The 19,707-nt window shown below is 46.8% G+C and overlaps 1 protein-coding gene across 2 annotated transcripts in view; it reads right to left on the minus strand.

Annotated features, from left to right (window-relative positions):
- Positions 1-441: 441 nt before the first annotated feature.
- FRMD4B (FERM domain containing 4B) overlaps positions 442-19,707 on the minus strand; it is a 142,049-nt gene continuing 122,783 nt past the window's right edge. For both annotated transcript variants that reach the window (XM_076346642.1, XM_076346640.1), the window contains exons 12-23: positions 16,502-16,578; positions 15,250-15,388; positions 14,604-14,745; positions 13,635-13,768; positions 13,426-13,545; positions 11,936-12,164; positions 8,635-8,691; positions 7,149-7,296; positions 5,804-5,929; positions 3,837-4,642; positions 3,113-3,245; positions 442-2,046 (exon numbers count right to left, since the gene is read on the minus strand). In XM_076346642.1, coding sequence (XP_076202757.1) covers positions 1,926-2,046; positions 3,113-3,245; positions 3,837-4,642; positions 5,804-5,929; positions 7,149-7,296; positions 8,635-8,691; positions 11,936-12,164; positions 13,426-13,545; positions 13,635-13,768; positions 14,604-14,745; positions 15,250-15,388; positions 16,502-16,578 — 2,232 coding nt within the window. In that variant the 3' untranslated portion in view covers positions 442-1,925. The remainder of the gene's footprint in view (positions 2,047-3,112; positions 3,246-3,836; positions 4,643-5,803; positions 5,930-7,148; positions 7,297-8,634; positions 8,692-11,935; positions 12,165-13,425; positions 13,546-13,634; positions 13,769-14,603; positions 14,746-15,249; positions 15,389-16,501; positions 16,579-19,707) is intronic.

Below are 19,707 nucleotides of genomic sequence, written 5' to 3' on the forward strand. Positions count from 1 at the left end.
CCCGCTCGGCTCCGGCTCCCGCAGGGCAGCTGTGCCAGAGAGGCCCCTGCAAAGGTCCTGACCACCACTCCTCCCTCCCCTTGCACCATCAGAAATTCGGACTTAGAGACGTGTTTTGAGAGGGTCTGAACTGCCCCGGGGTGGGGGGTTCGCACGGCAGCCGAGGCCACTGACCCTCAGCACCCAACCTAACACCACAGGCCAAGAGAAATCAGACCACAGTAATTTACTCTCTCCTACTTTAAAGCCCTGAAATAACACACACTGCACTTTTCCGAGCACTCAAGTAGAAATAGGAGGAATGCTGAAGTGGTTTTGGTAAGCACACTTTTTAGTTTATTGACCTATACAAAATAATAGGTCTAAAAAATTCAGAAGTAGTAAAAGAATAAGCAAAAAGAGCTTTCGCATTTCTAGAAGGCTATACAAATATGCAAAAACAAGGAAATAAGTTATTTTTTATTTTGTTTTTGTTCGTTTAATTCCAAATCGCGACTCTAATAATACAAACGACTAAGTACCAGCTTAACAAGTGTGTCCTTCTGTATATATTACATGCTCTGGAATACTGGTAAAAAACGTCAAAAAAGTTTATCAGAAACTTTTCTATTCACAATATGAACATGGAGTAACTAATCCTTTGTATAAAAGAAAAGAGCACCATTTATGGAATCCTGAAGCACAGTACAGCTGAGAAACGAGAGAGATTTTACCGTATGCAAGCGAGCCGTCGGAAATCACGCAAGATAACCCATGCCAATTTGTTCCTACAGATGGATGACGTGAGGTAGGTTTATCCCTCTTAGATCAAGACTGCAGTCGCACTTTTTCCCTACACAAATGGTTTCGTGAAAAATGCTGTTCTGTCACTTAGTGACTTTGCAACGCACCTGGCAGTTCAGATGGCTCGCAGTACAATCCTAATGCCCCTCATTTTAAGGCACCCACTTGGCTGTTTGTGTTTGCATCCACCTTAAAATACTGGCCGTTAACAATCAAATTGTTCGCCGTGTGATCACTGGAGCTCCCCACTGCGGATCCTCGATTCACCGTGGCAGAGCAAAACGCAATCGTCACCCGATGAACGGGGGTCACCGTGCAGCCACCGTGAAAATTTGCCTACTCCTCCGCACAGTGAAGTTGTACCATGGAAAGGTCATTGAATGGGAGGTTATTAATTACACTTTATCATGGAAAAGAGAGTTCAAAGTTTACTGCTTCTGTTTCCAAACCCCACAACCGCCTATAGTTTTACACGACATATTGTGTCAGCAAATTCTTTTCTTTCCAGAACTTGCCTGTGGTGCTAACAAACACTCTTAACGACACCCCAAAAATGGATAAACTCATTCAAACCTCCGTAATAAAAAAAAAAAAAATCCAGCCTTCCTTCAAGTAATGTTCCAATACTGATTAAGTCACCCTTTGCCTCACTCACACACACAGTATCTATCCTTCATAAGCTTATGAAAGTCCTTCCAGGTCATCATAAGCCATGGCAGAATAAATTTTCATTTCTTCTTCTTTCAGGCATCAGAATTGTGCTCCTAGAATTCCTGGTTTTTCCATAAGAGTCTCCTTTTCACATTTTTTTTTTCTCTGAGGTTTGCCTTCAACACCTTCCAATCTTCCAAAAAAGTGCTTGCTAAATATAAATACTTCAACCAAGTGCTGCATCTAGTCATAGATTAAACTGTGGCTTGCCCTTGCTCGTGTAGGTTATCTGGATTCAGAAAGGAACGCCATTCATGGTAAGACTTTGTCATTTTGCTACAGACCCTCTTTAATGCTGAATTTAGTCTTTCCCAGCGCAACAGCCTGCTTCCTTTCCTTGTTCGGTTTGGAAGTTCCGCCTGAGATCTGCCTCGGAGTCACAGCATTTTGTGCAAGGCACGCAAGGGTACGAATGCGGGGCCGCAGGCAGTCTACACGAGCGTCCCGGGCTTTGAATCCTCGTGCCAGAATAACCTCTGCTCGTTGCTGTGCAAGTCTTCCTCCAACCGGCTCTCATCATCGCCACCCAGCTGGCTCGTCTCTGCATACGCTCTGTAAGAGAGACACGGCATCAGGGATCAGCGAGAGCCGAGGGTCTTCCCCAGACCCCCCCCAAGTGCCGCACAAACTCACGCAACTCCCTTGGGCTTGAAGTAATGCTGGTTATTGTGAGTTCACCCCCGCATAATTTGGATCCAAACACAAACCCAGTTTTTGTGCTGTGATTAGTAAAATTGCGTGCGACAGGATCTCAGCTGCTCAAAATTGTCAGGACTGTAGGGTGTATTGATTGCTCGTTTGCCATAATCACATTAAAATAGAAAATAACACACATGAATGATTAAACAAGTGATTCAGAATATGGAAAATAAATAGCTAATAAACTTCATTTAGACAAAGCTGCCAAAATAAGCAGAGTTTTCAAAGCCCAGTTATAGGAAGTTTCAAAAATTTCATAGAAACTGTATTTTTAAACACTGTTACTGTAGATCTTTTAAATCACTGCAATAAAAAAAGCCCGTGGCATTTAGCTTAGAAACAAGGATCTTGCAGAAGCTTTTATATTTTTTCTTACCCTTTCATTTATTTTAAAATAAACAAAATTAAAAATTCAGTAATTTCACACCAGTCAGCCTGGCAGCAAGCGCTAACTGCAACCCATGAAGCAGGAGGCACAAACTTGGGTGACTTACTACAGCTGGCTACACTTGGCATAAGCGTACTTAAACGCGATGGCATTTCTGTGGGCAGAGCCCTTCCCCTGGACAGGAGGTCTCTGTCCTCACTGCTAACAGCCGGCGTACGATAGCCGGGGGGGGGGGGGGGAGGGGGGGAAGAGACTGAAAACACCAAGTAGAAGCAAGCGAGAGCGCTGCAGGAATTTCTGCAAGGGCAGAGCAGACCCCGGGCTCCCCGCGGTCCTTGGGAGAGCCCCCACGAGCAGGGCGGCTCCGCAGGCAGCAACACGTCCCGCCTGGTTCCTGGGTTAAGCTCTGCCAGGCGAGATGCGCTTGGCAGATGCGGTGTCGCCTTTGAAAGCAGCTGATTTTCTCAGAAGTTTTAACAGCCTGTGAAATGCAGGAGGAAGGGCAGAAAAATCTCGATATACTCTACTCACCTGCTCTGCAAAGGAAGGTTGCCATAAACATTCCCGTAACAGCTGGCATAAGAGGAATGAGACAACGTATCGTAGTCTGAAAGTCCCAATGCAAGTGGGTTTCGCCAGTTCCCAGCAGTGTTTGCAGAAGATGCTGGAATTAGAAAAAAACATTACAGCAAATTAGATCTTTCTCCAGCTAAATCAGCTGAGACAAATGAGACAATTCTCATTAGCGATCTCTATGGGTTTCTGCAGGACACACAAGCAGGCAGTGCAAACACAAAATATGATTTACAAGCCCTGTAGGGAGGAAAGCACTGTGTGGGTGGTATTTTGGAGCTAGGGAATCTCTTTAAAAAGACTTTCTGACCCATTCAGTGATGCTCATTGTACTCTATTTTGGAAGCCATCACGGCAACTGCATTTACATGGCACGAAGTCTTGCACATTGCTTCTAGTCAGTAAACACGCCTGTTTGAAACCCACATGGCTCTTTGGGCTTCTTTGGACTATTGCGCTTACAAAGAGTAAAAGGCAGTTTTACCCATAGAAGGCAACAAGCAAGTCTTTCTTCCCAAGCATGGAACAGCAAGATCCTATTCAGTTCCTCATCTACTTTTCAGGAGCAAGCTCTAGCCTTGCTTCTACTCTGCTGGCTTCATCGATGCAGCAGAGGGGGGCAGAATTTAATGCACAGCAGGGACTTACAGAAACACTCAGCATAGAAGAAATCGGACATTACCCGAAGAGAAAGACGACACCCGACTGCTAGGAGAGCACGGCACCTGCAGACCAGCAAAGCCCAAACTCCTTTGAGATCCTCTGTCAGACTCAAAGCCTGCCTGCAGGCTATGACCCTGTTCCTTTTGACTGGAGGCACGTTGGTACCAACCACGGAGATGCTCTGCTACTAAGGCCTTGTGAATGTTTTTGGTTATATGCTCCGTTTTAGCAACTTGCTTCCTCGGAAGCCTTAGGGTTGCATATGGGTTGTGCGGTACTCTGTCCACTTCATCCTCATGGTAAGACCTGAATTCCCTGTAACGGTCATATCCGTAATGTGCCGATGAGCGATAGGAAGGATTGACACTGTACTGTCCCTCCGTATCACTCTCATAAACGTATCCTCCGTTGTAATAAATGTCAGATTCGGTGTATGGGGAATATCCAGAAATATAGTAACTAGAGGAAGGCTGCTCCTGACTTTTGTGGTAGACACCATTGCGGACATCCTTCTGGGCAAGATTTGGCATACTTCCTGAATTTGCAGCAGAAATGTTTTGTTTCTTTGACCGTCTCCGACCCCTGGTCCTGTTGTCGAGCGTCTGAGTAGTGTAATATGGATTGGGAGTAGGTGTCACGCAGTAACATTCTGCACTTGACTGGCTAGTGTAGGATGATCCATCATCGAGGATCTCTGTGCTACTGCTTCGCTGGGACTTTGAGAGGGTGAAGGCTGCCTTTTCAGCAGGAGTCTCGGACAGGAGGTGGGTTTGGGATTCCAGACTTCCGCTGCGCTGCCGGCAATGGTGCGGGGAAACATCTGGCCTGAAACAACACAGATGTAGGTTGGTTAAAGGCAGTCACACGCAAACATACACACGGAGTTGGAGAGAGCATGCATGGGCAAGTCAGGCATGCTGCTGCCCCAATCAAAGCACAATACAAACCCAGTCTTATCTTTCCTTGTAGAATATCTGCATTGCAAGAAATTCAGCTTGGCTGAATTTTAGATTTGCTGCAACAGTAGGAGATCTCTCATATAAAAATCTATCACGGTGAGCAAGGTTAATCTGTGACAGGGATACAGGCAGCAAAGCTCACAAACTCACATTTTGTAATGATTTACAGGAGGGCACTCTCAGTTTTTAAGCAGGTAAAGTCCACACAAGTAACTGAGCTAGGAGAACATAAGAAGATGGGTTTCCTGCGGCTCTGTCTCTCAAGGCTGCATTACCCCAGCCAAATAAACCATGAGCTCTTGATAACATTATAAGATTTATAGCATCTCTCCTTCCCCAGCATGGATTCTCAGCTATGTAATAATACAGGTGAGCTCACATTGCAGCTCTCTTCCCATAGCAAGGGCACTAACTGGGATCTCTTTCCTCTCTCTGGCCACTTACTTTTTCAGGAGGCTTGTAGGAACGTAATCCACAGCAGGCATCTGTCAGCTCATGAACAAGTTTTTGTGGGGAGACCACTAGCTGACAGACAATACAATTTCATAAGCCACACTTTGTTAGAAAATGAGGCTACAAAGGAAACAAAATAAATTCTGGCTACCTTACAGGTATTTTACAGAAACTTTTTGAACAAACATTACTTGTTAAAACTCCCTATAGGCTCCTATCTGGAAATGACCCTTCTCCTATAGTCTTTCATGATCAGATAGGCAATATTTGTGTGTCAGCTTCCATCTCGCTCCTAATTTTGCAGACACCCATTTGTGTGTGCTGCTATTTGCTCAGACAGGGTTTGTGCTCACGTAAACGCCCTCACTCCCATGTCACAAAGCTGGTGCAGGACTGTGCCAGAAGATGGTGGCTGATATTAACCTTGTGTCTCCAATATCCAGAAAAGACATTTTGAGAGCCTGACCCTGCTGTAGGGAAAGCTGCACAGCAAAGGACCCTTCGCCCTCTTAACACCATTTGCTTTTATTCTGCTGCCTAAGATGGACATGGCACTTAAAACAAAGCCCCTTACTGTAAGTGGCTGCTACTGTAGGCATTGCGTGTGAGCACGGGGGTTGTAGGCATGCTTCTCCCCCCATGGGGCTGGGGCGGACGGTCCAGGGTTCGGTAAGGACTGCTGTGAGTCGAAAGCGGGTCCCTGTAACGAAGGAGACAATCCCAGTTAGATTAAACGCCATGCAAGTCGCAGCACACAGAATATGTGCACCCTAAGTCTTGAAGAAACAAAGCAAAGGGCAGAAAAAAAAAAATGGTAAGGGCATAACTGGATGTGCTTCCCCATATAAAGAACAGAACTGTTAAACAGGAAGAAAAATGCAACCCCTTATTGTGGTTCAAGGGAGGTCCCCACTGGATGACTGGTAGGAAAAGCTGCTGCCAAAGGACAGCAGTATGAAGCAGAAGAGGCAGAGCAGGTAACAGAGAAGCAAAGGAATTGCATTTTAAAATGAAGCACATCACAGCTAAATGGTTACATATGGCTATAATTCAACTCCTGAACTTCATGTGGAGGAATGTTCTGCTTATCTTGAGGGACAGATGAGAAAAACGCAAAGACATGACATTGCCCAAAACTTTAAAACATTTTTAAGCATGCCTTCAACACCCTGCTCACGCAAGACACAGTCCAAGAAATATCAAGATCAGCGGGAATCCTTACGCTGAGAACAACTAGCACCAGATCAGACCCATATAACATGATCACGCAACCATCAGCAGAGCTACTGCTATTGATGCGCTCCACGGAACTGTTCTTCCAGCTCAGGAAGAGCCCAAATCTCACGGATACCTACAGGAACCTCAGCCAGTCACTGCAGCTGGCACTAAAGGTAGCTGGTTGAATCCCAGTAACTCTGCTCTTACATGGAGAATTGTCCATCCGGACTCACGTGTATTCTGTACGCTTTGACAATGTACCTGCTGAAATACTGATACCATCAGGAGGGATGGGTATGGTTTGGTGTTATCTGAAGCCATTAAGCACAGTCATCAGGAAAACTACAAGTTGTTTAATTAATACTGAAAACAAACCACAGAAACGGAGACAAAGGTTGACAGTACTGGTAGGCACGAGCAATTCCTTAAATACAGCCCTTGCTATTAAATTTCTCACCCCTCTCGAACCTCTTCACAAAGACTACACTACCCTACAATTTCAGAGACTGTGACAGCTACTTATACACACTTTTGTTACTAAACAGGAAATTTAGCTCCCATCACCAAATCCTGTAACCGCAGAGGAGCGTGGAGGCAGCAGGCTCCGCTGGAGCGCCCGTAGTAACGGCAGTCTTGGCAGGGGCAAGGCGGAGCTCATGCCAGCAAGGCGGAGAGCACGGCGGCAGCGAGGCGTGCCCTACCTGGAGTGTCTGGTTTCCAAGAGCTGCTCGTTTATGGATGACTTTCTGAGATGAATTCTCTCCACCCCGAGGGACTTTGGTGGAGGAAGCCTTGGAGAAAGCTGCGCAGAGCTGGGCCTCTGTGCTGGCACAGGAAGCGATTCACTGACTGTTGGAAAGGAATATGTATTTTGTTAGCAAAATCCTGGACATTTTTGCCCTATATGCAAATCTGTGGCCCCTAAGCAGACACACTTTGCACTACAGAGACAAGGACAGAAACTGTGAATCTAGAAAGACTCTCCTGCCTGCACCGAGCTCTCCTCCACGCAGACAGGACGTCGTGGAGGCTTGTACAGATCTCAGCAGCACCAGCTCCTATGGAGATCACACACAGCTTGGGGCTGCGCCAGGTCACAAAGTGGAACTTCCTTGGGAAAACACCTGTTTGCAGCACGATCCTTCCCAGAGCCGAGCAGGCAAGCTCAGCCTCTGCAAAGGCCGGTTCCTCTCCCTCACCTTCCAGCTCTTTACTTGAAAATGACATTTTAAGAATTAGTTTTGAAATACAACCTAAAAGGGACTGACTTCAAAAGCGACTGAATGAGCAAAGACATCCGACAGACACATTTGGCTCAAGGCAATTGGGAAGACGCTGGTTTGATCCTTGTTCTCACTTTGCTTAGGGCACAACCCCGGTCCCATCAGAGCCAGCAGGAAACTCCAACTAATACAGATAAACGCAGGACGAGCATCACAGAGAACACCTTCAGAAGCCAAAGCCCCGGCTCTACTTCTACTTGTACAAGCAGGAATCAGGTGTAACTCCATTTTAAAGCACCAGATGGGTTGTACAAGTCTAAAACTGGGACAAAGTGAGATCAGAATCAGGCCCTAACTGAAAAGTGAGTAATAATTTAGATAATGTTTGTCCCCAAATGATGATTATCCAGTTTAAGGGAGAGGCAAGCCAAGTTCTTTCCACCTTGTGGAACAGGGCGTGAATGTGTGTGTCTGTGGGTGTGTGTGTGAAATGAGTAAGCTGAGCAAACACCATACCCATGCAAGATGCAAGCTCACTAGGTAACAGATAAATGTAAACAGATCATTAATATCTGTGACTATTCTACTTTTTTGTAAGTTTTATAGTAGCTGTGAGGACAGAAGGGCTGGGCAAATCCTCCCAGCTCGTAACTCCTCCAGCCACTTATCCGCCTCTGGACGGGTCCTAGGGATGAAGTATTTGTTTGAAATTCAAAGCCTTCAGCTCACAGGTTGGTCACGTTAAAACCAATCACCCTCTCTAAAGACAACTCAGATCAGCTCAGAGAGCAGAGACTTTCAATAACTAACCCGTTATGAGGAAAGACATTCCCGATTAAGCTCTTTTTTCCTCCGCTACAAATTGTCATCGAAAGCCACCAACGTAGTAGGCTAAAGGACATTAAGTCAAAGAAATGTCTCTGAACGGGCACACTTCATAGCAAGAAAAGGATAAGCAACATACCATCATCAAAGGTGGTTGTATCAGACAGGGAGCTGCTCTCAGATGGAATTATATCATCTGTGAATGAAAAAAAGCACTTTAAGCATAGGAGACCCAACATTAATTTCCAAGCATCTCATACAGTTTATTTTCTACAGCTTCAGAGACAGCTGCTACCTGTAACACTACAATCTGTCTGCTTTAGCCCTCAACAGCCTGAAGACGGTCCTGCTTTGGAGTATATCATGACCTAGTTGTGCTCACTGCAGTTCTGCAAACTACCTATGTAATTATCAAAGGAGATTTTTTTCAACTGCAGTGGGAATCAGGCCAGGATTTACAAGATGTTTTCCACCCAACTTCCAACAGATCTCACAGGGTGTTTTGGTGCTTCAGTAGGAGTCAGGAGCCTACACAAGACATGTAGATCTTGGCTGCTAGCATCTAATCTCCTCTAGGTACACCTGAAATCCCACCAGGTAGGTACGAAATGCCTTTTGAAATTTGGCATTCACTGTTAATGTTTCATCAGCATACAAATTCTGTTTCAATTAAATTAATATCAATCCAGAATAATTCCACTGATTTCAATCAAGTTATTGCAAATTCCAACAACACAGAGAGCAGTAACTGTTGAATGGACATTGCAAATTTTTTCTGTTGCTTTTACATTTTGTTATTTATTCAAAGCACTTCACCGCACCTGCCTGTCCTCTCACCTTGATACTACACACTAGCACTTGCTCGGAAACAGCCTGTCCTTGCTAAGGTTTAGAACAGACCAGCAGCGGCAGAGAAATTGGGCTGGTGATAAAAAGCAGCACTAGAGATAATTAACCCAGAGAAAAATCTTTTCCTAGGCCGTTTCTGGCAAGACGCAGCACTGGTGGGGTAAAAAGTCTACATGAACCTCCATGCACCAAGGAAAGGAAGCAACAAAAGAAGATGGTGGCAGCCACTTCGTGCATGACACCTGCTTCTTCCATCAGTCACCATGAGCATGTGCAATGTACGTTGCTCCCTTGCTGTTGCACTTTACTGCGAGGAAAGGTCTGGTTACAAGAATTTGGTAAATAGAGCAGCTTTTCAAGAACAGCAAAACATCAGGGCTGGCCCCTGCCCTGAGGGGACTTGTCAGACCACCGAGGAACACTGGGAAAAAGCTTCAAGGGAGCTTATTCACGTGAATTTGACCACGTGGTGGTGAAATATGGAACTGGGCCCAGTGCAAGGAGGAAAAAAAGCCTACCTAGGAAAAAAAAAAAAAGCCAGCCTAAAGCTACACTGCTGGATTCATGTGGGGTCTGCAATGCTGACATATGGGGGAGCTCTGAATTTAAATTCCAAATCTGTGCAATTCCCTGCAAAAGGGGAAGAAACTCTGGGCTACAAAGGAAGCAAAGGGAAGAGAAAGTGGAACATGGGGAGCAGGAGACAGTCCATTATGTCCTTCACCTCCCATCCCTTGGGGGCTGGGATGAAAATAGCTATGGTTTGATTCAATAAGTCAATATTACTACTTAACACATTATTTCCAACAAGTCATTCCCCAAATTCACAGCTGCAAGTGACTCATCACTGCTGAGCTTCCTGAAACCCTGTACCTTGAGCCTGAGAGTACGGTCAGCAATGGTGAAAAGGTTACGCATAAAATCAGTTATTGAAGCAGATGACAGTTCTGCTTCAGGTAAACAGAAACACGCTGCACTGCGAGAGTCAGGAACTGGAAGGGAATGCAGCTAACTTACTGCTGGCTAAGTATTTGCTGTCTTGCAGCCCCTGCCTGCAGGAAGGAGTCCCTCCGAGACACGGAGTCCAGTCCCTTCTAGCTGTGTCCACCTTCTCAGACAGCAAACAAAGATGTCACGTATCAAATGTTGCAAAACGATGGGCTGAATGTATAAGGACCAACTCCTAAGTTGTTTGTTTGCACAACAGGACAAAAAAAACGCCTGCAACGAACAGCAGTGACTGTGCACGGACGCTGCCTCACGGGGCTCTCGCTGCTCACTGGCCTTCAATAGCTTCCTGGTTGTTACTACACACCAGGTAATACAGGACCTCCCACAATTAGTATCCCGATTGGTGAGCAAGAGACTGGAAAAACAGATGTTTTCCTCATCTCTGTCAATCAGGAACTAGCTGAGCCACATTAAATAGCAATCGTCAACCCTCCAGAATAAGCACTTTGTGATGATGGATAGCCCAGCGCTGCTGTGGTTTGTGCCGGGTAAGAATCCAAACCAAGCTCTCAACAGGAACGGGGCACGGTGAAGGTCCCCCCAACAGAAACGTGGCAGTGCACAGGAGAAGGGTCTCCTCCAGGGAAAATACATATTGGCAAGAGGTCTCATCTCAAGGGTCAGTAAGAGGGTATCAATATAAACAGCAGAAAAATCTTGCATTTTCTTTCCCACCTTGCAATTCCCAGGAAAAAATCCCACTAACCTCACAAAACATCATTTCCTCTAGGACAAAGGGGAAAAAAGATACCAATTCAACATTAACAATTATCCATATAAATTTTCCACGGAGGGAAGAAGTAAAACCTGTCCTAAAACTGTTACTCACTATAGAAACTAAAAGAACCTGCAATACCTATGAGCTTTTACTACTCCCAAACTCCTTCAATTGGCTTGGATACTAGCAAGTTTCCACGCTTTATCCTATGAAGCGGCAAGAATCTCACCTCCCTTAGGAAAATCACACTTTCAGAATGGAGAGGGCAAGGGTATCTGCTTTCACTGTGCCCATCAATGGCAAATGCATTTAGCCAAAAATCTGTTTGCCACTATCTGCATTCATAAACTCTTGGACTTCGCTTGTGTCTTCCCGGAAATCAGTAATTTTTAATCAAGAAACAAAGTCTTTGATCCTTATTTCCTCGATCCTGTAGAAAAACTCACACGCTCTATTTTTGCTAGAACTGAAGCACTGCGGAAGGGAAGGGAGAGAGATCTTGCATGGGGCAGCTTAGACATACAACTGCACTCAAATACACTACGAATTCAGACACCACACCAGTTTCGGCTGAGATGCTCCTGCCAGCCTTTCTATGCACAGCACCTTCGGTCTGTACCTCGTGCTGGAACGTGTCTGCACTTGTTCCTAAAACTGCAGCCTATTCTGCCCTCAGCCTGTAAGCAGTGCACTTAGCCTATCAGATGCAGCAACTGCATCTCCGTTTTTCTTACTTAACTGCCTTGGAGGAGATAAAAATCATATAGAGGAGATGTAAACAAAACTTGTAAGTGAGCCAAATTACTTCTTTTTTTTTTTTTTTCCCTGTTTTCATCAGAACATGGGGAATTCTCTTGCCTACCTGGTAGAGTAAGAGTTGATTTCTGGGTTGGTTTTTTGCCACACTTGATTCTATATTCATTTATGGAATTTTCTATCTCTTGCAGCTTTTTTACAGCATCAGCATATTCTTGCTTTCTTTTCTTCTTCACATTTTTGCAAAGGTCTGGCTCACTGGCAAGTTTCTTCGCAGCTTCCACCAGCTTTTGCTGTATGATAAAATTGCTCTCCAAGTCCTGCAAAGCGGGATCCTGCAAATTCGTGAGATGAGTTATTTGCTTCTGCTCTGGGTAGAAATTATCAGTGAAGGTTATTGGATAGAAGATCTATTTTTGTGGTAACTAAGTGAAATCTTGAGCACAAAACACAGAAATACCGAAGTTTATACACAAGACAATCTAAGCATATGAAATCCTTACATCTTATTTCTCTGACAAGTGTAAGATTGAGATCTCTTTAGAAAGGTCCAAAGTTCTCAAGCCTGGGTGACATAAAACAGACACCTAAATTCAGGTTTAGACGCTTCTGTTACACAAGCCAACCTGCAGGCTGCTAAAACCTCCCGCTCCAAGTCCAAGCCTGAAAAAGTCTGTTCAAAAATCTCTCTCTGCTTTAGAGAAAACAAAAATGGAAATTGAAATCACCATACCTACATAACAGGGAGTTGGGAGGCTTTAATTAATTGTTTGTAAACAACTTTGAGAGGCTCAGATGAAAGGTGCTGCAGAGGTGCTAAGCAACATGTTATTAAATCTGGTCAGTAGGATTTTGTTTCAATAGCATCGGTTTGCTGCAGACATGGATTACACCAGAACTGTAAGCCAGGGCAGCAAGTTTTTGGTGAAAAACAGATGCAAGGTCTCCAACACCTACTTACTATTCGGATGATACAGCTTGTTAACAAATCTCACAAGGAATGAGGGGGAATGTTATGTGTCCAGAAACCGCATATATCTGAACTACCATATCTCCTGAGTCAGTCTCTGCCAGCAAAGTTCATATTAGCTTCTTGAGCAATATACAGAGCTTTTACTTAGGTGGAACTTGCATTAAGCCAGAGATAAATCTCCTCCTGCTGTCACCTGTCACACAACTATGCTCACGGACAGATGATTTTGCAAGGGGGACAGCGCACGCCCCCGGGTTCAATCTCAACCCGACACAAATCAATGCTTGAGAAAAGCTCATAGCTGTGGGTTGCCAAATGGCGTTATGCACCTGCTCTTCTCTAATTAGCAGCAAAACGTCCACTAAAATTCAAGCAGCGTGGCCAAATCAGGGGTTCAGGTCAGGGGATTTTAAGGCCTTTTGAAACGGCCAACCTCCTGGTCATTTCAAAGGGAGCATGGCTGGAATAAGGGCAGTACAGGTCTAAATTTCCCAGCCTATGCCAGCGACTGTCCCAGCTGCCTCCTCTTAAACGATCAGGGAAGAGCTGGATTTTTTACAAGTGGCTTTGGCCACCGGTCTGGCCACCCCACCTTTGCTGTGAAAACAAAGTGCAGTGCTCACCTCTTCGCTCGGCAGCAGGTTGTCATCCAGCTTGAACGCCGTGCCAACACGTCTCCTAACCTGGGGAGGTTCCTCTCCAGCGCTCAGAGGATACTCCTTGGGCATCTTGCCCGTCAGCTCCTGGGGAACAGAGAGGGCTCCACGTGAAGGTCTGGAGGGAGAGAAGGGCTCTTGCCCGCCCCGACCCCAGCGTAAGGTGCAGTTCTCACCGCCTCTCGCAGGCAGATTTTCTTCAGCTCCTCAACTTTCTGAAGCAGTTTTTCCTGAAGGAGTTTCTCTTTTTTCTTTAGTTCCATAATTTTCTCCTTCTTTTGTTCTTCACTGACCTCTGAATCCTGAGAGCCTGAAAAATACACTCTCTGTATCAGAGGATTTGCACGTAAAAGCCATTTTTTTTCTGGTCAGGTAAGCGGAGATCTCCCCAAAGCAGTCCAGCCCGGCAAAACAACACGTTATTCAAAGCACAACGTCCAGCTCTCGTGTCATCCAGCAAGCAGGCTTTTAGGAAATCCGCACTTTTCAAACCCCCAATGTATATACTTGCATGATAAGTCCCAAGTATACATCCCGAAAACCCACCACCCACAATATAAATCAATGCATTAGCAATATCTGCTATATACTTGATATTTTAGCTTTGACTTTGCATTCAAGACAGCCTGAGGCTCCCCGCTTGGGCTTCACCTCGAGGCACCTACGTGTGGCAGCCAGGCTTTTACCTCCCCCCTTTTCCCCTCCTCCACAGTCAAGGGAGAGATCTAAAGTCCACTCCAGAGCTGAGCTTTATTTGGAAGCATTTGTCTTCTCTCCTCATTTTTGAGGAAGCTCAAGGCAATTCAACTCCTAGCACAGGTGCTTAAAGTTAGCCTGGACCAAATTTCCCTCAGACTTTGATGACACTTACAATCATTCAAGGACTGACTGGTAAACCGATACCAAATTATTCATGGGCTAACAGTATATGGGTTTTTTTTCATCTAGCATGTTTTTATTTCCTTATTTAGTTACGGGGCGGGGGGAAACAGCAGATTATACTATTGATGTTACTGTTTCAGATACATAACTAATACGTGCCTTCACATATGTCACTGTATTTATGGTTAGCTAGCCTCATTTTCCCTTTTAACACACACAAGCCCCACTGTACTTCACTACCTTGCATTTACACAAAGTATTACCTGATGAGATCAAACTGCCGTTGCTGGCCATAATAAGCTGGTTCTTTGCCTCCAAAGTCACTAGCTTTGAAACTTTTGGTGTTCCCATCTCTGTCAAATCCATGGCGATATCATCCAAACTTCTGGCTGAAGTAATTTTTGCCTGAAGGAGTTTGAAAATAATCCAGCCTCATTGAGTTACCTCTAATTAACTTTGGAACACAGGGTCACTGAAGATGACGTTTCACACCTCACCTCCCACAAAATTAAGGGCTAAAGCAACAGCATCGTGCAGGAGCTTGCGGTGCACAGGGCTGTGCTGGCATTCCTCGTCCCCTCTGCCCGCAAAGCCTGAACCATCTCCCAACTAAAAATCTCTTTGCTGTTTGCACCGTGTTCAAAATGAACACAAGAAGGAGACAAAAGAAAAAGCAGATTAAACACCGAGAAGTGAGAATTCCCTCTTCTGTGATTACACTTCCATAGCCATTAATTGCAGGCAGGCTAAAATGGATTGAAGTTACAATACTGTCACCAATAGCCTGCTCAAAAAGTTGACAAAACAATTTGTATTTCTTCTCTGGACACTAGTTTATCCGTGGAACAACAATACACTGAAGGAAAGGTGTTGAAACTTATGCCTACAGTAAAATGCCTTACAACTTACTTTGCTTTGCTTTCTGTCCAAGTAAAACTGGTGTTGACTGATTGCCATCACCCAGATGGACTTGATCAGGGAAGTGTTTGCATACCAGGTTTGCACTACCAGTCCACTCTGCCCAAAGGTCCTTCTCGACACTGAAATTCTGAAGAGGTGAGAAGAAATGCAATTTCAAGACTGGTCTTTGAGCTTTAAAGTCCCAAATGCCTCTCTCCCAACCAGGCAAGGCTCAGCCTTTATTTTAGAGATGTGAAAACTCAGATTTCCTTCTCCCCACCACCCGGTGCTGCTGCCTTTCCTCCCTCCTAACCTTCTCTTCATTTTACAAAGTTAAAGCCCCTCCTGGTTGAGCTTTGCAACACGGAGCAGCAGCAACTGCTGGGCCTTCAGTTCAGCAGCGCAATTGTGTTGCTGAGACCAACGGTTGGGTACGCTGTAAACCTAGAAAGGGCGAGCAGACTGCCATGGGACCCTGAAAGGAGAGATCGGGCAGGATGGGGGACCTGGGGGGATCAGCTGGGCATCTTGCTGCTCCTCCTGGCCCAGCTGAGAGGCACAGCGGTCCTGTGCCAGAGGTAGAAAGGATGGCAGCAGGAGAAGCAGAAAGGAAGGTGGAGTCAGAAATTCATCCTGGCAAAGGCTTTTTCTTCTTGGGAGGGATCTTGAGGGGAAGGCACAGGAAAGCAGCCTGCAGATGAGCTCCCACCCTAACTGGCAGTGCTCCTTCAGGCCCCTGAAGGCTCAAGCTCAGAGGAGGGAACATTGCCACCGAGGCAGGGGAGGGCAGAAGGTAGCAAGAAAGTCATGTCCAGGTCCTGCTGGCTGCATTCCCAGGTCTCCTGCTGCACAGGCACATTACAGCGGCCTCTAGGGGAAGGGTTTTGTAAAATGAGCAAATTTGGCCATGACAAATAGTCCTCCTTCTGCTCCAGGAACTCCCGTGGTGAACAACATAGGCAATTTGAGAGGACACCCCAAGCTGTAACACATCAACAGTTGCTCCAGGTTGCTCACTACAGCTGTGACCTTCCCTCTGCAACATCACAGCACTACTTATCCATCACCCACAGACCAGATCCAGCCCTGGTCTGACCTGCCAAACACAGGATCAGGCTCAGTATCGCAAAGCCCAGAGTAAACTCAGGTCCTATGTTGAACTCAGAGGCACCTCCCATCCCCATCTGTTAATGTGGGATGATGAATCCCCAGTCTGGATAAAGATTTATCCCGCTACTACAACTGCCTCCTCCAGCCTTACCTGCGGGGATCGTGTACTTCCACAGCAAATTTCTTTTCACGGAAATAGAGATTTTCCAGCTGCTTCCATTGAAATAGCTAGGAGAATTGGGAAAGAGAAGCAGAACACTGTCGCTCCAAGAATCACCAGTCTTCTCCCCCCAAGGTCATACAATTCCAGCAAATTACAGTTCTTGTGTATCTTCAGCTATGACATGGACTCAGCAATAACAACATTCATAACATCAATTAAAATAAGCACATAAATATATAGGATGCCCCTCAAGCGATTTCACACTCTTACAGACTGAGGATTTTGCCTGTGACAACATCTGTTTCTATCAATAGCGCATTTAATTTCACTTGCTAGAAGTTCACAGAGATCCTTTTCTCTCTGATTAAATGCAAAAATCTTTATACAAAGGAATTGCATGGACACCTATGGTCTCTTCTCTCAGCCAGAACATCCCCAGGGAATGGCAACAGCTTGGGGAAAACAAAGACCTTTCTCTTCTGAAGACACTGGGTGAGAGATTCAGCCTGACATTTTAGAGCAGGGGTACAACAGGTACTGAGAAAGAGCAGCTACAGGAGGAAGCCACTCCACAATGCATACTTCTGTAAGGAAACCACAGATTTCCTGCAAAGTGCCAGCTGGGAGAAGAGACCAAAGTCAACCAGGGCTTGGCAGCTGCACCCGTGGGATCAGAATTTCATACGAATCAGCTCTCCTTTTGCACCAGCATTAGCCACCCTCTGGGGATGATCCATCAGGGGTTGCATCTTCTCAGCCCAGCTTTAGCTGAGCGGTTCCCCGGCCCCTCAGTGCAGGTTTCTGCAGCCCCACCTCCTGCCCCCTCTCCAGCAGTGCCAGGGTGTGTGGGTGCACATGGAGACCTGTACGGGTGTCCCCGAGGACGTCACCTAAAGATGACGGGGTGCACAAGTGCAGCAGCACACGCTGTAGTTTACAGCCGGCTACTTCCCGGAGCTAGAGCCCACGGGGAGGTACTTTGAGGAACCTCCACCCAGGCTGGGCAGGCAGGGCCAGCGTTAAGTGGGAGACAGCAGCTTGCAACATCAGCGATCCAGGCAAGGCACCCGGGCCATTACACTGACCCCCTTCTTCCCCCCAGGAGTTTTTCAACAGCCTCCGAGGCTGCAGCCACCATACCAGAAGTCCCCAGGACACGCGACGTTCCCGCTGACCTCCGCCAAAACCTGACACGCCGCGCTCTGACTACGGAAGAACTTCAAGTTTCGTAAAAAATTACGTATTACACCATGCTTCATTTGAAACATTCTTAACACGGATCGTAAATGAAACATAACCCAGTGCACGTGTTTGTGGGGAAAACTCTGGCTCTTTCAGTGACGTTTCCCTCTGTTTAGCTAAAACTTTCCTTTCTAATACCACAATTTATTATTAGATCCTGCTATATGAAAAATGCAGCAAAGGGGAAATGTCATTTATTTAAACTAGTAAGTCACTTTCTAAAAGAGCGTGGAAGTTTTACTCTGCTGCTTAAGTAAGTTTATCTTTGTATTAAAGGCACCACTCTCTCCAATCACACTACTTTCAGAAGCGCCCTCTTTAGAACTTGGCACTGAACTTTTAAATAAATACATTAAAAAAAAAGATTAAGAAGAAAACAGCTCATGCAGTATGCCAGGACGTTGAGGAATAGCGCCCATGGGTGCTCCAGCACGCAGGGATCCCCAACACGACCCCGGCAGCTCGGCCACCTCCCTTCCCTGCACAGCCCGCCGTGCACGCTCCCCTCACCGCACTCACCTCCCCGCAGCACCGGCCCCTTCTCCCCGGCACCACCGGCCACGCCGGAAAGCGTCAAGGGCGACATGAGAAGAGCAGAGCGAGAGGCGGCCGCCGTGCCATCCCTCCCTGCCGCCGGCGGCCCGTCGGTCCCGCTCCGCTTTCGCCGGCTTCGCCTCCCACTGCTGACACATGCCTGACATCACCGCCTCTCCCGGCAGCAACGCCTCCCCGACCCACCCTTTACCCTCAGATAAAGGGAAAACTGAACCAAGGAGAGAACAGAAGAGGGTTTCTACCGAGGGGCTGCACCCCTTTGGAGCACCCCGAGGCCTCGCGGGGGGCTGAGGTGGGAGCAAGCGTGGCGAGGGGGGCTGCAGCAGGCAGCCCGGGCCCCCGCGGCGGCCGAGCCCCGGCCCTGCCGACATTGACTCACGCCCGAGAGGCAACAGGTTCGACCAGAAGCATCGAGCCGCGTTCCCGGACGCCCTGCTCCCACGCTCGTAAAAAACGGTGGGCGTGCTTCAAACATGACCTCTGGAAAAAAAACTGCCTGGCTGCCTCTTATCGGTTGCGGGTGATGACACCCCGTCCCCTTTTATCACTTCCTCTGGGTTTTTCCCCTCCGGACGCGCTCGGCATTCCCGAGGGCTGCGGGAGAAGGGGTCACCTGTCCTATGGGCAGCGGGGGTGAAGAGGGTCGCATTTGGCAGGGGGACAAGACGCAGCTGCCCCAGCACCTTGAGCAGCCTCCTGCCCAGGCAGAGGGACACACCAGCACTCCAAGGGTCTGGGTGGACCCTTCCATGAGGAGCTGCCTGTGCAAATCAAACGCCAACCCCGGGTGAGATGCATCCCCCGATCTGTGGTGCCGAGAAGGGGGGGGAAGCCTTTGCATTTGTAAGGAAACCTGCATGGAATTGCCTCAGGATGTGGGTAGTGCTTTGCCCCATTTCCTCCCCACCCTGTGAGATCCAGCCCAGCCCAAAAGGGAGCTGACGGGCACCCGAAGTATTTGCAGCCAGGTACGTTCAGCACGAAGACATTTGCCTCCTTGCCCAAAGACACGCGGGACTGGGGTAACTCCAGCTTCCCCCTCCGCTGCTCTGCGGCAGGAGAGATGGGGGAAGCAGTGTTTGAAATTCTGCACACAGGACTCATTTTTGCTCTTACGGACTGAAAAGCTCCCTGTCCTTAAGCTATCTCACTTAAGAACAATATAAGCTTCTTGGCAATCAACTCCTCTGACAAACCCTCCTGCAGTCAAGTCCTTAAAAAAACCCCACTGATTGTATGAGTAGCTTCAGAATAAGTTGTGGACTAATAATATTTATATAGGTGCACTTAAAAATAATCATGAATGAACATATTAACAAGCTTCTGCCCTAACATGTCTGGATTCATGAAGGCAAGTGGGAATAAAAGGCCTCAGTACAAACAAGGGCAAAAAAAGT

Source organism: Aptenodytes patagonicus, chromosome 8, assembly GCF_965638725.1.
Source record: "Aptenodytes patagonicus chromosome 8, bAptPat1.pri.cur, whole genome shotgun sequence".
Lineage (NCBI taxonomy): Eukaryota > Metazoa > Chordata > Aves > Sphenisciformes > Spheniscidae > Aptenodytes > Aptenodytes patagonicus.